Genomic DNA, 17744 nt, shown 5'->3' on the forward strand with positions numbered 1-17744 from the left:
AGAGAGAGAGAGAGAGAGAGAGAGAGAGAGAGAGAGAGAGAGAGAGAGAGAAACAGTGAGAGTGTGACAGAAAGAAACTGAGAGAGAAACACTGAGACAAAACACAGACAGAGAGATATATAAAAAAAAAAAGGAAGAGCAATAAAGACACTGATTCCAAAAAGCAAGTTGAGATGGAACAGAGAAAAGCGGGCGAGAAGCACAGAGAGACAGACGAGAAATGAGCTTATTAACAAATGCTGTGCAAGGTAATGTCTCCCCAGAGCTTATATAATAGGACACCTGATGGCTATTTGAACACTATTTTTCTTCTTTTTTTTTACTTGAATAGCCATAATAGTACCCCATGATAAAATGTTGTCAGTGTGTGGTGGGTTTGTCACTCATCCATCAGTTATTCATCAGACAGCTCTGATCACTACAAAATGTAGGAATATGATGCATCTTGCTGCTGCATTTGGCATTTTCTAAATTACAATGATTTGCCCGCAGGGGAGCGCCGTAAATTACAGGTCAAAACAAGGTGATACATATGTTACTGATTTGATTGGTTAATGTGTGTGTGTGTGTGTGTGTGTATCCGTGTAGGCAGTTATTAGCATGCATTTATGTGGGATTATGGTCTCTGCTTTGCTGTCAATTCAACGAGAATGGCTGAGTGTGCGCACTCATCCATACAGAGGTGCCGAGATGTTTTGTTGGCCACACTCTCAGAAAGCTTGACAGGTTATTACGGTGCCTTTTTAATATGCAATGCTTGTGCGTGTGTGTGTGTGTGTGTGTGTGTGTGTGTGTGTGCGTGCGTGCGTGCGCAGGATCGCGCATGAGAGACTGCCCACCTCTCCGTCTGCCGTCTTGTAGGCATGTTTCTTTCTGTGTTTGAGTGTGTGTGGTGACAGTGTGAGAAAAGGTTTCCATTTAAAAGGGTTTAAGAAAGCCGGTTTCAAAAAACGCAAACTGTAATTCATAACAGTTATGATAAAAAAAAAAACACAGTGATCACTGTGGAGATGCATGACAAAAAATGACAATGCAATGAATGTGTGGCGGTATACTCAACAGTATGCCTCTACTGGGATTGACAAAGTATAACGTCATCTGACAGTTTAAGCATTCCAATGTAGTATATTTCTACTTACCCATTTCTATCCCTTATGGAGATTTTGTGGGCAAGAGAAATTTTGGGATTTGATATATTTTCAGTAATTATACATGACTTCACTGTGCAGTATAAAACCAACATAGAAAAAGGACACCTGGACCACATGTGTTGGCTAAAGGGAATGAAGGGAACAGGCCATGAGAGGTTTGATACTCCACTGACAAAGATAAATGCAGCTTTTTGTTCAAGTAGGCTCAACCAACCATCTCGTTTACATCCACTGGATATCTTTAGATCAGGTGATGTTGTTGATGGTAATGTCTAGAGACTTGGAGAGACAGAGAGAGGAAGGTGAGAGAAAGAAAGGAGATAATAGCAGATAAGAGGGAAGAAGATTGAAGAGAATAAAGAAGAATGGGTGAGAATAAAGAAGAGGATAGATGAGAGATTGAGGTAAGAGATGAAGAGTCGATGTAAGCAAGCAGAGATATTCCTCAAAGAATATTTAGGGTTAAAGGACAAGCTGGAAGCAGAGGCAGTAATGAAGAGAATGTGCGCATAGAAATTAACATGCAGGGCTTTTAAACATGGCTGCTTTCAAGTTCTTGTCCTCTTACTGATGTCCTCAAACGAGTGGGTGCTAGAGGGCCTCAGAAAGCTGTGTGTGTAGGAGACAGAGAGAGAGACAGAGAGACTAAGAGGGCAAGTAAGAGAGAGAGAGAATGCAGGGGAGTTTGTCCTCTCGAGGCATCATACCCTGAGGCTAAAGGAATCATTGCCTGGAGCAGTTTGAGAAGACGATTTTATAGTGGAGGCTATGTGGTTTATAGGGTGTGTGTGTTTGTGTGTGTGTGTGCCAGGGACAGGTTGTTTTGGTGTCTTATCTCCTTGCACACATCTGTGCCTGACCTCTTCTTTTCACAAGCCCAAGTTCCTCACTTAAACTTTGTGAGCCACACCAACACTTTGTCATTACCAACAGTGTGAAGAGGACAAAAAACGACAAAAAAAGACAAACTGTCTCTTCAGTTTCCAAACCTTTTATTGTGCATTGTTACCTCTGGTTACTACGTGAATACCAAAGCCTTCAGCAGTTTGAAGGCAAACAGAAAGACCAGTGATTGATTGGATTCAATCACTGAAACAGAAAGTAGTGCATGCACTGCACTGTGCTGTGCTGCACAGAGTATCATATTCCCACAAAGACTTCATAGAGGATTTAGATTAACACAGTAAAGCTTGCAAGTTTATTTCCTATGGGCCAGGGTGTTGGATGTGGAGGCAGAGTCCCAAGAGCCATAATCGGATGCTGTGATTCCACTTTTCATTCTGACTTTTATCACCTGCTCTGGATGCTCCCAAATCGATTTTTGTTTGCATTGTAGCCCAATGAGTCAGTCGGTATCCTGGGTGGTGACTCGATGATTTAAAACTTACATAATCCAGATTCCTGTGGAGATTGTTTGTATTTCAACTTGTATATGAATGATGCAAAGAGTAGGCTAAGTGTGAAATCCCATGTGCATGTACATTGTTCCCATATTAACCCTGAATGTATTTCAAACCACTTTTTAGTGTAGATATTAATTTGTAAGAACAGTGGACATTTGTTTTGCCATGTGATATTGTTATATCTTTTTTTTTTTCCTTGTCCTGTCTCCTTTTTGTGTTTTTATCTCCAGTGCTATGAGACTTACTCATGATACATGGCTTCATAAACTGGAACTTGCATGAAGCATTAACACACGTCACACTGGAAAAGTGGTTTAAATAATCACACACAAGACAACTGTCATTATTCCAGCGTAACCAACCCAAGCAATAGCGTTATAAAACGTGCATGCATATCTGAATTGGCTTATTCCGGTTTTATTGTATAATGTTTTCTTTTTTTCTTTTTATTATCTTATTTTTTGTTATCTTCAAGATAAAACAGGGAGCAAAGAAAGTGGCTGTAGTGTAAAATGATGGTCAGCTTTATAGGTGGAGATGCAGTGAAAATGCAGATGCAGTGAAAATGTCAAACTTTGTTTTCTTTCTCTGCTTCATATTGCAGGAATGCCCTAAGGTTTTTAAGGTGGATGGCCAAAGTGTCATGATGAACGGAGATGAAAATGAAGGGTTCTTCATTCGAGTTCACGAGAACTCGTTACAGTAATATGTCTTGTTAAAAACAAAGCTCGGAAAAATATATACACACAGTGTATTGCATCAAATAGAGCAAATCATGAAATAGTAACACAAAACATGGAGATGACACTGAATAACAATATAATTCACACTATCATTATCCCCAGGTACCGCTGACATTAACACCGTCTCTCTTATTCTTTTCATCCCATTCTTCTAGCAATTTCAAAAAAATGTATTATGAATAATAAAACTTCAAATGTACGGACACAAACAGTGTGCAGGTGTCATTTAATATGACACTGTTATCCATGAGTGTGGTCACTCAGAAAGTGAGCTGTAGACTACAAATAAATGGTTGCCTTAAATGTTTTTCTGTCTTTCTGTTTGCGGATAAGATCTGAGAAAATGGAAATGAAAGAATTGGAAATTGCCAAGAAATAACCTACACACACTGACATATTTTCCCATACAAGCTTCATATTTTACCCGGTCACTGAATCTTAACATCTTTTTTGTGCCTCTGTTTTTTCAAGATGGTAGCAAATGTTGACTTTTACACATTTGGCACCCATTTAAAAACAGCCTGCATCATGCTAAGAATCAACAACTTTAAAATGCTAGCAGGAAAAAAAGAGACATGAAAATCACACACAAGTTAGCTGCACCCTGTTAGCCAGAAGGCCTTTGTGTGTGTGTGTGTGTGCGTGCGTGCGTGCGTGCGTGCGTGCGTGCGTGTGCGTGTGCGTGTGTTCTTGCGAACCAGACATAGTGATATATTGTGATAGCCAGACCAGCCAGCTCCTCTCCTACCAGTTAATTAAAACCTCAGCTCCAGGGTCCCCACTGTCACATCACATCATTCCCATCAATCAATGAAACATATTAATTACAGTAGTAGAGGACTGTGAAACAGATGAGTAATAGGTCCGGCAAGAAATAAGTATACAGTACATGACCACCCTATAGTTTTCAGACACAACTTGTTTGACTATGTGGGAATGGGTTGAATGGGAAATGTTAAAAAAATATATATTAAATGCATCCCAGGAGCTTGCTATTGTGAGAAGTACAATGTGTCCACTTACAGCCTCTTTAAAATCCAACAAATGCCATATTGACTGAATAAATCATCCCGAAGTTGAATTCTTGCAACAACATTGGCATGCAGAGTTGTGCTAAGTGACCAGAGTAAACTCGCAGATCGAGCTTAGTACTGAACATGGACGGCACAAAGCTCCCTGTGCTCTGTAACAAGATTAGTGTCTGTCTCGATGTAATAAACTGGGCAAGGGGCAAAAATAAAGAAGCGTCTTGTAGATTTGTGTGTTCATCGCGCTGACCTATTACAAGTTTACACAGCATTAGTGTCATCAACCGTTTTCTCAGCTAACATTTGCCCCCGTTCTCCTCTGATCTGACACGTTGAATATTGCGCTTAATTTGAGTTAAGTCACGTCATTTTCTCTGTGTGTGCTTGTGTTTGTGTGTGTTTTAATAAAAACTATGCCGCGCTTCAAGTGGTTTCTCCTGAATTGTGAATATTCAAAGTATGAAGCTCATGTTGAGCCATTATGTGATCACACGGTCAAGCAGCGACAGTTCCTATGTGGTGTAAGATTACAAGTGTGTGTGTGTGCGTGTGTGTGAAGCCACAGAGTATTGGTAATTGGTCTCATGGGGGCCTCAAAGAGAGAGCGAGTGTAAGGGGAATAACCTCTCCCCTCCTTGCATGCTCACACGAATACTATACACAGACACACACACACCACACACACACTCATATATCCCTCCACTGGAGTGGAAGCTGCTGAGAGTGACTCGGTGACTCCTACTAAATCATTGGTTAGATTATCCTCCAGGGAATGAGTGATTTAGACCGTCGACTGCTTCAGTGCCCAAAGCTCTGAGATGTCCTATCCACCCATGACATCACACTACTGCCCTTGAGTGTGAGTCTCGGTGTTACTGTGTCATATTGACATATGTGTTTGAGTTTCACAGTCCCTGACGGGCTGCAGGAGATTACAATTTATTTAGTGCACAAGATACAGAGGGTGGGGTGATTTTGCTTGTTGTTTAAATGAAATATGACTCGGGCAACCACATGTACACACATACACAGGACGTACCTCCTTCCACCCAGCTGAAGCAACAGATTCGGGTGGATGTAAATAGGAGGGGAAAAGTGTGAAATCGCTAAAAGAAGCCGAAAAAGTTATGAAGGCGTTCCGTCGCTTCATGAAAATCATATGTCAAACAAGTGGGAAACCCACTTGTTCCTTTTGAAAGCATGAAATGTTGGGTCGCAATACAACAGAAGATTTACAGTCAAACATTGGAATATATGATCCGAGCGCACATTCCACTTAGTAAACGACAAGTTTTCCAAATGTTCTGATGATTGAATGCACACTGTTCAGATCTCAGTTAGAGCCAGTGACATTACTGCATGTAGAATCAATCATCAGTGACTCCCACTGGGCGAGGCCAAACTGTCTCTCACTGTGAGCCAGCAACACGATTGACAAATTATGATTGCTGTGTGTGTGTGTTTTCATCTTGGGCCTCTGTAATCTGTGTTTATCTCATGCTGTTTGTCTAATAATTGCTTCTACCTGTAATGCAGTGGTGTGTGAGTATGCTCATTGGGGTTGACATCACATATCATTTTAATACGTGCTCTCTCTCCTGCTCGTCTCCAGCTGTAAGCATTTGAAAATGCATTTTATGTAGAAATACAGTTATTACAGCCACTGTGCTGTAGAGCCACTGTTGATTTGTTGTCGGGGAGCTACTGTTTTCTGAGTTGAGTTTTTTGCGAGCCAGCAGCATGCTGATACATCATTTGTCCTTTCGCCTTTAATTTGCTGGTGTACTTAGCAGCCTGTGGTATTATTATTCATATGTAAATTGCGACTGTTATGCTAATATCATGGCTACTTTGTCACATGTGATTATGGTTCAGTCAAGGAGGCAGTGCATGGCTTTCATTTAATATTGTAGATGGATTTGTTGAATTGTTATTTTTGCTTTGTATATATAAAATTCAAAACCTGTTGAACAAGACAAGGTATGAGAGGCAAACCCATCTATTCCTGGTACATGGATGCTCAATGTATCAGCCTGCATGCTTGTAATCGATTGCTTTACTTACTACGGTACTGTACAGTATGTGTCTTGATTAACTCACTACTAAACTGCCTGCTGTGCACATGCATGTAATACATTTTCCCTCATAGGGCTCCTGGGTCTCTGCTTGATTTTAAAAGCAAACGGTACGCTGCTTATTGAAAAAACGTAGAATGTACAAACCAACAAACACCACAAACCAGCTCTTACGTAATAGTGTACTCATTGTATCAAAGGTGAAGCAAAGGTTACAATACTCTACTTTAATGATGAGGTTCAAGCGTATGTTATCATGAATAGGACTAATATGTCAGAATAAACTTTCTGTATAGCTCAATGAGTCGACATTACAACTTTTATTATATTCTTCAATAATCTGCCAAAAGGGAAACTTTTTGTCGAACATTTCATAATGTGTGCAGTAGAGCTTTTAATCTCCAGTTCAATACCATGTCATAACAGTCTTGCTGCAGTGAGCCATTTTAGATGAGTATAAATATTAGACAGTCGCTGTCTGCGTGGAGTACAATAATACAGGGCACACCCAGTGTCAGGCCTCCAGTCCCTGGTGAATTATGCATGGAGGTATTCTGTCATTATCTGTGCCGGTGCAAAACTGCGATATCACACCTATCATAATAACTATAATAGCTTGGTGATTTAGACACACGCAGCAGATGTTCCTGAGTTGAAATAGTGCAACCAGCCGGTGCTGCTCAGAGTGGAAACCCACATTTTGTGCATGTGTTCACACACACACACACGAGTAACTATATGAATGTGCGTTTCAGACTGCATGCATGCAGACACACTCATACACACTTGAGAAGCATGCATACGTGGCCCTGCGCAGTCAGATGTTGCAGAGTAAGCGCGTGCATCGTGTGTACTCCATCTAACAAGGGGCTTTCTAAAATGTTTCAGTTGCTGCAAATTGTTTGAATTGTATGAACATTCATGAAAAATGATCCCCTTTGTGAAAGAAACAGAGAAGTCCTCTGTTGAGGATATTCACCGAAGTCCTTCTCCAGGAGTTACAGTGGACGTCCAATCTTTGTTTGACAGATCAGGGTTTTCATTATCTTCTTGGCAAGGTTTCAAAACCAAACAATCCATCTTTGGCATGCTCTGTAAACCTTGAACATAAAACTGTTTCTTCATTTTCTGTTCTATAAAACACTAGACACTAGATAAGTAGTCAAGACATTTGTGTGTGTTTGTATGTATGTGCGGCCTGCGTGAGAATAAAGCTGGATGATAACGGAGTTGGTCCATTGTGGTTGTATTTCTACCGTAGTCTGCTACAGATTGTAGGCTAAACATCTGCATAACAGTGCACAGGACTTGAAAGGAGCTGGGAGAGGAGAAAGCTGCAGAGAGTTGAAATGTCTCCATTGAACTTGTCAATACCACGGTGCATTGTTTTGTCTTTGTTTTTTTTTAGGAATATGGGGTTTTTGTCGCAGCTGTCAGTAGTCAAGTTTTAAAAGTCAATTCAGTGAACGCTTTGACGAGACAATTCTCTTCCAGCCCGACTGTTGAACCGTCACTCAGCTGTCATATCCACAAAAGTTTGTCCTCGGCCTTGTTGTGAGCACAATAGACTGCTCTCTGAATAGAGTATCAGAGAGCTCACACATGGGTATGTACATGCACACACATATCCAGAGAGACACATGCATGTATATGGTCAACGTAGACGTACATAAACAAACACACATTTTGCTTTTCAGCCACAATGCCTTGACATATCTTTGTGTTAGTCTTGTGTGTGATGTAGTTTTGTGTTGATTTCATTCTGTTCAGTCACATTGTCATTTCGCCCACTCTCCCAACACAAAACCCATTTCAAATCTCTCTCTCAAACACACACACACACACACACACACACACACATCCTGTGCACACCATAAAAGCCCACTCCTCTGCCTTGATTGACAGATTACAGTTATAGTGTCACACTGCCATGCTGACGATGATGAAGTATAAAACTGTTGTTATAACAACCATTCGTGGGTAGATACGTGTCTGTACAACAGACAGATCTACAAAATAGATTGAGTGGTTCCCGAGGCACCTCCAAGCATTAAAGTGAGTTGGCACAATTTTGCTGAACATTGCCTTGCATTTGTCTCCCTGGAAAGAGTCAGCCATGTCACATGGAAGCTCCTAAAAGTTTCACACCGCATCGGTTCTCTGGTTCTGCATTGTTCAATACTGTAATTCAGTTGCATGTCTTCAGACCGCCCCTTCACTCTAGATTTGAAGATATTCTCTTTGTAAGCAAGGCAGTCAATAGGTCAGTGGACATATGAATGCTCAATAGGATTGTTGCTTGGTTGCTTGTGAACAGTCAGCTCGTGAATGTCAGGATCCCTGTCAGACCAGGCACCTCCCATGGCCACACAGCTGCAGCCACTCCAGCCGATTACCTCCTGCAGGCTGACACACCAGACTCAGGTCCCACTAACGCTTTCCCTGGCACTATATAACCTCTGGTCCTGCAGTCTGGGGTTGTCAGGTCGTACCGTCTTTCACCCGCTTCAACCCCGTTGCATCTTCGGCCTCGAGCGCCTGCCTCCGGTGTCCGTCGGTCCGGGAATCCCCCGTGCCCTCCTTTGTGTTAACGGACTACACACCGCCGCTCTGTCCTCTGTTGTTAACGGACTACTCACGCCGTCAAGCTGCCAGCTCTCCGGTGTCGAGCCACGGGACTCACACCGTCGATCTGCCTACTCTCTGGTGTCGGACCACGGGCTCCACACCTTCACACACCTTCAAAATAAAACCTGTTTATATCAACTTCTGTCTCCTGTGTCTTGCGATTGGGTCCTAACCCGTGAACTCCCGTGACAGTGAACCCTACTTGAAATATTTCAGTGTGTCATGCTACGCAAAGTGCAAATAGGATGAAAGAACAAAGATCTCTAATTGAGAAAAGAACAATACCCATCATCGAGGTTTATGGTAATCTCTGGATAATTTCATACATTTCTTTCTTGTTTTTATTAATACCATCTACAGTATTTAGTGCCTTGTAGTACAGCGGCTTCTTCCACATTTTGTCAGCACTGAAATGATCTGTCAGTCATGTTGTTTGCATTGTGAACCTGCAAAAAAATGAGAGTATATTGAGTATCATGATGGGTTTTTATTAGTAATTAGCATTGGTCATTTTTAACGACCAATGCGCATTCTGTTACACATGATTATTAAAACCAATTTACGCAAAAATCGTTGAAATGCTGATATGTTTGATAATCGTTGAACCTGTGTGCAGTTCCTAGATTTCTGCATCAACATGTTTTGAATGTCCGTAAGATGTCTCTCAGCATTGTATCTGTACTGTCAGTCATAAAACAAGAGTATAAGAGCAGAATATACATATGATTGATTTAGGTATTCCGTAAACCAAGACTTCATTTTATAATCTAACGCACCATCTATTAAACAAACATTGAATTGAACAATGAATCCACAATTAGGCAGAGGCCATCGGGTATCATTTTGCTTTGTTTGTTTTTTTAGCAATTTATTTGCGATTCATCAAATGCAGCTGCTGGAAAGTGCACTAGTTAATTGGTGCTGCACCCCGTGTCTCTCTCTCTCTCTCTGTATATACAGTGTATATATATATATATATGGGGGAGAGCATCATTCCAAGCTAATTAGTAGGTTTATAGCCTAATGAAAAAGGTCTATTAAATAGGCCGGACTGCTTTGTAATGACTCTTGTTTAGCTTCAATGTCTTTTTATTATTCAGGTTTATTTCAGCCATGATGAACAGCAGTTGCCCGTGCAACTGGTAATTTGCAAAGGTCGGAAAACAGGGTAATCCAGTGAGGAGGGGGATCACTCCTCAGCTGGAGAGTCATGTCCAATGAGTTGAAAATCCTAAAAACTGGAAGAGGTCTGTCTCATTCAGGTGAATTTTAACTTTATTCTTCTCTGTCCCTCTCAGCAGGGCGTTAGCAGGGAGTTTGTGCTGTATGAAATCAGACAGGCTGTTGCTGGCCCATTGTCTCTTTGTCAAAATAAATTAAATTCTATACCTATCTTATACTTGCTAGGTAATCACATGATATTTAAACATTCCTTGTTCCACACGATGACAAAATATGGATTCATGCCTTTAAGGATTTGGTTTTGGGAGCGCCAGGATGTATTTAGGACAACTTCTTCCTGAGGCATTGGTAAATGTCAGATGGGGCAGCATTGTCTATTAGGTTCTTGCTTTAGCGCGTGCAATAATACAATAGCCCAGGACTGCACGCCATCTGTGTATCTGTTCACTGTGTATGTATTTACAATTTCTGTACATGCATGTCAGCGTGTGTGTGTGTGTGTGCATGTACATGTACAAGCAACCAAAAGGCCAGTCAAAGTTGCTCTGTGCAGAATTTGCAGCTGAGTGCCTTACCTGTAGAATGTGTACTATTAGTCTAGTGTTATGTGAAGTGTGTAGCGTACATACACAGCCACACTGACAGCCTTATCAGGACAGGCAAGTGTTCTTAAGTGCTTCTATCTCGGTGAGGCTGCTGGAGGATTTGAGCAGAACGGTGTGTGGCAGTGTGAAACTCTTTCAGAGTAATGCTCTCTAAGCTTAGGACTAAGGAGTCATGAAGGATGTTGCTGCTATGATTTCTCTCTGGATGGCTACGTACTTTAACTTTAAACACATGAACAACATGTTTACCTGTTTTTTATTGGTGTACTTACAATTCAAAACTCAACTGTCAGTTCTGAACACTTTTTTTTGGCAAAATCTCTTTAGTACAAGAGTAAACATAACATAGCCGTATTAAGTGCATATGTATTTACACACACGTGCGCGCACACACACACACACTCACACTCGCACACACATTACTGTACTGTAGTTGATCTCTAATTGGTAAATAAAAGTATTTCTGTCACCACAAGGCTACCATACCACCAGAGAGTTTGTTTGTTTGTGTTTACGTCTTATTTTTGATAGCGGTTATACTTTGAGCAGTTATACTCCACATTCCCATGAGGAAGTTGGGACTATCGGAGTAAACCATATTTATCTTCCAGTCTATATGTTTGTGAATGCTAAATAGATTGTGTGGGTACGTGTACATGTGGATTTCCCGGGGAACGGCAGAGGACGCTGTCTGTTGATTTAAGCTGTGTGGCAGTTGAGAGGGGAGTAGTGACTTCGAAATGTCTCTTTAATACAGGATCACTGTTAAAAAGAGAGGCCCTGCCTCACCGGTGTTGTGGCATTGCAGGCGAGAGTGTGCAGCGTTGTGGAATGATGCTGTGCTTATTAGGTCTCTTTCTCCTGTCTGTCAGCTCTCTCATGCAAAGTCTTCTTTCTCTCTCTCGCCTCGCTTTCTCTCCCTAATCAAGTACACTTTAACAAAGTGACACAATGTTTGCTTCTCTCATCCTGTTGTATTTCCAGCAGGCACATGAAAGAACAGTTCCTCCACCACCTTGTTATCATTCTCCTTCACTGTTGTCTTTGTCGGTTTGTTTGTGTATGTGATGCCAGTGTTACCTAAGCTCTTCAGCTCTCTCTCTCTCTCTCTCTCTCTCTCTCTCTCCGTATAAAAAGTGTAATACTGTCCCAGAATCAGTTCTGTTAAACCAGCAAATGACACTGATGGCAGCTTGAAGAAGAAGGTTTTTTTTTTTTTGCTTTTGACAGAATCAGAAGCATAGTTAAATACAAATGGGCAGAGTTCAATCTATAATAGAGAAACTGTGTCTGGCCCGTGGCAGAGAACTTGCTATCCCACAGCAGAAAAGCTCAGCCTTGTGAGTATTTATTTTGACAATTTTCTGTCGAGCAAGAATTGTTGAGCATAATCCTAATTCATATTCAGACAGTCAAACTAATTCACAAAGGGAAGCTGCACAGTGCAACCACACTTTTATAGTATTCACCACAGAGAAGCAACTGGGGATTAATTGCCTTATTTTAATTTTCTCTGCCCGTCCAGGCGTTTGAACCAATGACCTTTTGGTCACAACCTTGTGTTAATCCTTCAGACTGTTGCTGCCCTAACAATGACAGTTTTACATTAGCCAAGTGAGCTGTAATCTCCCAAAGTTTTCATTTTTCATTTTTCCTCAGTCAAAGTCAGTCTCAGCTGGAGAGTAATTGATCAAACAGTGTTCCTTTGAATGTAGTCAAATGAGGAAACGTGTCCATTGGCTTTATTACGCAGATTCTACAGTGACTCATTTTGATTGCATTCAATAAAATGAAACGTGCAGAGTGCTAATCAAGTGATACAATTTAAAGTAAGTGGGTGGGCAGGTAAGAAGATTAAAGGGTAGTGCATGTAAAAAGCATTGAAACCGTTACTATTAATAAATTAATAAAGTAAACAAATACTAGCCTACTAGCCTATTGCTTAATTCAAGTGGATTTACCCGTTGAACTTTTTCTCCCACATTGCTGTGATTTGATAATTAGATGATTCAATTTCTACTTTGGTCATTTGTAACTGATCAGACTCTTCCTGCATTCCTGCCCGTCCCGTCTTTAGGGCTGCACAAGTACAACTCAGTGATATGCAGTAACATGATAATTACTTTCACAGGACAAGCTGCATCCTGAGGGCAAGATGAAAATGCAAGACACACACAGCTAGTAACTGTTAATATTGATTCCAATTTCAATAGAAAGTATAAAGCTGCTGCTTTCTCTCTTTTGTTTATATCTAAAACCCCATATGGAGCCACTTTGGGACCTTGGGTCAGTGGCTCTTAAGCGCTGCTGAAGCATCCATCCGTTCAGTCCTCACCAACTCTGACCTCTGGTATGGTCGTCACGCTTTGGGACCAGCTGTCCTGCCAACGGCACAGGTCCTGAGGTTCCGCAAGGGCAGTCGCCGGCCAAACTGTGTAACAGGCTGACTGAATATGAAAAATCATCAAACGAAACTTATATTTCGACTAAATTAAAGTAACAAAGTTCATACCCCATAGATGTGATTCTCTTTTCCTTCATAACCTCCCCCCTCGCCTGTCTCCATGGCAGAGATGAACCACAGCCTGCTTTAAAATCAATATGAAACTTGTTTAGAACATGCCCATCTCTGAAAGACCACTGCCATCTCTGCTAACAAGACAAATAAGACAGATAAACACATGCTAATGTATTCACTCATTCTCATATACCTAAATAAGCTTGTACACACATGAAGGCACACAAGCACTTTTGACACAAATTGAACAATAACACCCAAGGTACACATGCACAGAGACCTGCAATTAGAAAGTAGGGCATATGGAATACCAAGCAGTATAAATGGGACAAACGCAGACACAAGGCAACTAGTCCAGACAGCCCGTCTAATGGTGTGGATGAAGTCAGATGAAAGAGTCTATATGTATCAGTTAGTCTGTCCGTGTCTGCATTGATCACACTGCAGGCAGCTCAATACTCATCTCTAACTTTTCTCTTTCTGTCTGTTTCCTTCTACTTCCTCTTTGTCGTTTTCTCCCTGTTCAACCCCCCCCCATCAATCACCGATCAATTGACAGCCAGGAAGAGAATGTGAACGAAGTCTCGTTTGCCATGTGTGTCTATGTGCGTGAATGTGTGTGTGTGTGTGTGTGTGTGTGTGTGTGTGTGTGTCTTTCTGTAGTTGTGTATAGTGTATACAACACTATCCATTTATAAAAGGCCTGTAACCTTAACACACAGGACCTCATTTTGTAAAATGTTAGATTTGTGAAAGAAGTTATAAATAATTGAACTGTTGCTGTCTAACAAATGAAATGACATTTAGAAGTCTTTATTTATTTATTACTCTGTTTGTTTTTTAATACTTCAGCAGAATTGAATATAAAAAAATGTAGGCCATTGGCAGTTCCTTTCAGCACATTAGTTGTTTATGTTGGCAGTGTATGATTTACATATTGTACAAATATAAAAATATTGACATTCAACATTGTGAATGTCTCATTTTGGAATGTCAGCACATTCAATGGTCTTTTTTTTCTTGTTATTAACTACATCCTTCTTTTGCAGTTCAGTAGATGAGCAGTTTCGCTGGAACGCTCAAGGTAAAGTTACCTAACCTAAACCTACCCCTACCTATGAATGTTTGTACAAACACACACACACATGCTCATACTGTGCAAACGTTGCAAGATCTGACTCCAAACCATTTCACTGCTGTTGTCTAGCTTAAATTCTAGACTGGTCCCACATACAAGCGCTCAAAGAATATCAAGGGTTTTATGTTTGCCACACATCTTGAGTTCAGGGTTAGATTTATTGCCCCGACACCAACAAGGCCTGGTCCGCCTCGTGTCAGATTGACAGACTAGGACAATTGTGTGTCAAGGAACATTTTGAATTTACACCAGTGGCCCAGTAATGTATGGGCAGCAGCACCTATCAACATACCTCAAAGATTAAAAGATGATTTGCAACACACACACACACACACACACACACACACACACACACACACACTCACTCACTCACACAGAGACGTAATCACACTCTCAAATACGTATCAGAATGTGAAAGTGGTGCCAGACCAAAACCACTGTTGGATTTTATAGCCGGTGTTCATCTGCATAATTTCCAGACCAAAAGCAAACACTCTGTGCCTGTTTTTCCTCATTCATCTTCTGCTTACATCCTCATCCTCTTTTCCCCTTAGCAGGCGATGGACAAAAGGATATCGAGGACGAGTTGACCACTGGTTTGGAGTTGGTAGATTCCTGCATTCGCTCCCTCCAGGAATCAGGAATACTCGACAGTGGAGAACGTAAGTGTCTTCATCAGCATCGTTGTGTGTGTGTGTGTGTGTGTGTGTGTTTGCGTAGGGCAAGGATGATATAAACTTAATTATAAAAGTGTCTATTAAGATTACAACTATTTCAATCCATTTTGTGGTATTGACTTGACTCAGACCAGCTCAAAACTTTAACCCCAACGAAATACAATTTCATTCTAAGAACATTAAGGTACAAACTGAATTTAATTTTATTTTCAAATGTTTATTTTTAGTCACATTTGTTGAAGGATTTGATTTGTAGAGAGGGAATTAGTTCTTTTCTTTGTTAACACATTATAGATCAAAATCAAGGTCGACTCGGCTCAACTCTAGCGGGCACTTCAGAAGGGGTAAACAACCCTTTCACTGGCTCAAAAGGAATATAAATATCATTCCTAATTGTCATGCACAGTCTCTTCTTAAAACCAGTGCCTGTGGTTCGTTTAACTACGGAAGGATTATGGCGTGTATTGTTTTGTAATTATTTTTGTTTTCCTGAAAGGAAATGAGAAAATATTCTCTTATTAGTCCCTTCGTGCATTATATATCTGGCCTAAGTGCAGCAATTCCCTGTGTTAATATTGAGTTCTCACTCAGATTTCATTTCTACTTACAATAAGCAAGTTGAGTCCAGGGAGGATTTTGCTCCAGATTAGACATTATAGTTCGATTAAGTAAGTATTTCGAAATGGGAATATATTCTTTACACATAAAAATTTAGAGCAAAGCATTTTCTCACAGGGTAAGAGTTCAGCTTTGTAGTTTGTCACTGAGAGGTTAACGTAGTCAATTATTAAATATAGCTGACTCCAAAACCAGGGACTTTGAGGCCTAATTCATAACTACACGTGTTCTTCTATGGGCGGATACAAATGTCATTGCACCTTTTGATGTGGAGGCAAACGCATCACGGCCAGGCCAGATGAACACACCGTGCTGCTCCTAGATTTGTACCAACAACCGTCCAGCTCCAAGCATCTTTTCCATCCTGTATGGCCTTGTATTCTGATAAACCAATTCAAACAGGGATTGAAGTGCAGCCCGTGTATGAGATCTGCTAAATGTGCTTGGCATTTTCTTTGCAGGTCATTGGTTTTGGAACACTGCATTCCCATTTCACTTATTGTCTGGTGACCTTTTTAATAGTGGACATGGCTGTAATGGATGGCATTTTAAGAACCAGCTCAGCCCATTTCTACTTGAATGTGTACTCACATAATATACTGCTATTAGAATTGGCCAGCTAGTGTGGAGCACCTACATATGGTATACACACTATATAGCACATGCATCTGCTCATACAGAGCGCACAGATCATGAGTTGTGTAAGGAGGATTGGACAGGATAGAACACTGGAAAATAAAATAAAACTGAAAACTGGTTTGGAATATTTACCTCAAGATTACTGTTGCTCCTTTTGGTAAGAAACAGGTTGAATGTTTAAGCACATACCAAACAGTGGGGAGACGTGTCAGATACTTTGATTCTGATCATGTTTGTAGGAAGTGGCTGAATCCCCTGTCACTGCTGCTTTATCCAAGTCCAAATAGATGCCGCTATCGTTGTGAGCACTCTTATTGTGGGTGCTCCATATCCAGCTGTTTTTCCCCATTTTGCAAATGGCTTTCTACAAAAAGCATCACAATGTGTGGGTGCAGATAAATTCAGCGTAGCTATTTGGGTGTGTATGTGTTTTTTTCCCCCAAAATGGTAGCGCTGCAAATGGCTTAGTGGTGAATACACAGAATAGTGACATGTCGCTGTCTTCAGTGAAAGGTGGCACAAAACGGGGAGGCTTTTTGCCTTCAGCTGATGCTGTCGTTGGTAAGGTGCCACAACAGAGCCGCACAAATACACACAAATAAGTGCTCAGAGCCACATCCTCGCAAAAAAAGTTAACATCATGAATCTAATGTACTTCTCAAAGAAATGACTGTGGGCCCTTGGTGTATTGTATCTTAAAACCTTTAAAAAAAAAGTATAAGTCCTTGTGTGTTTGTGTGTGGAATGTATGTGGGTAAATATAGATTACATATAGAGATGAATGAGAATATGATGCTCATAATTTGACTGAGCTGCTGAACGGAGACTCTATGAGACTCAAACACTGACTAGTGACAGTGGTTTTCATTTCACCCTCTCACTCGCGCGCACATAATCACACACACAAACAGTGAACACACATCGAGTGCTTACATGTACACGTGCGCAAACACATGAGCTCCTGGATACAACAACAATTTCCCCATCGACCGGCCTAATGACTTTCCAATTGTCACAAACACGCTTTGCGTCACACGTGTGAATGCTGAAAAAGACGCACACAGTTTTTATTGTCGACAGCGCACACAATGTAACAAACACCAAGGCCGAGCAATGATGAGTTCGGAAGCGCCCACTCAGTCTGCGTAACTCAAAGTGCTGTTTAATAATTCATAAAAAGCAAGGGATGAATTGCGATGAGGAAAGACAAGTATTTTGTGAAGGCAAGAAGCAGAGGAGATGATCTTGGTTCACAGCACACAGACTCACGGGGAGAAAGGAATTCTGGGGGAAGAGAGAGAGAGAGAGAGAGAGAGAGAGAGAGAGAGAGAGAGAGAGA

The 17744-nt window shown here is 41.0% G+C and overlaps 1 protein-coding gene across 5 annotated transcripts in view; it reads left to right on the top strand.

The window, feature by feature from the left end:
* Positions 1–17744, top strand: part of ctnnd2a (catenin (cadherin-associated protein), delta 2a) — a 221379-nt gene that overhangs the window by 85581 nt on the left and 118054 nt on the right. For 3 of the 5 annotated variants that reach the window (XM_031849928.1, XM_031849932.1, XM_031849930.1), the window contains exons 4-5: positions 14383–14417; positions 15026–15133. In XM_031849928.1, the coding sequence (XP_031705788.1) occupies positions 14383–14417; positions 15026–15133 (143 nt within the window). The remainder of the gene's footprint in view (positions 1–14382; positions 14418–15025; positions 15134–17744) is intronic. The other 2 variants (XM_031849929.1, XM_031849931.1) reach the window with 1 other exon arrangement.

The sequence above is a fragment of the Anarrhichthys ocellatus genome, unplaced genomic scaffold, assembly GCF_004355925.1.
Source record: "Anarrhichthys ocellatus isolate YVR2014 unplaced genomic scaffold, GSC_Weel_1.0 scaffold10, whole genome shotgun sequence".
Lineage (NCBI taxonomy): Eukaryota > Metazoa > Chordata > Actinopteri > Perciformes > Anarhichadidae > Anarrhichthys > Anarrhichthys ocellatus.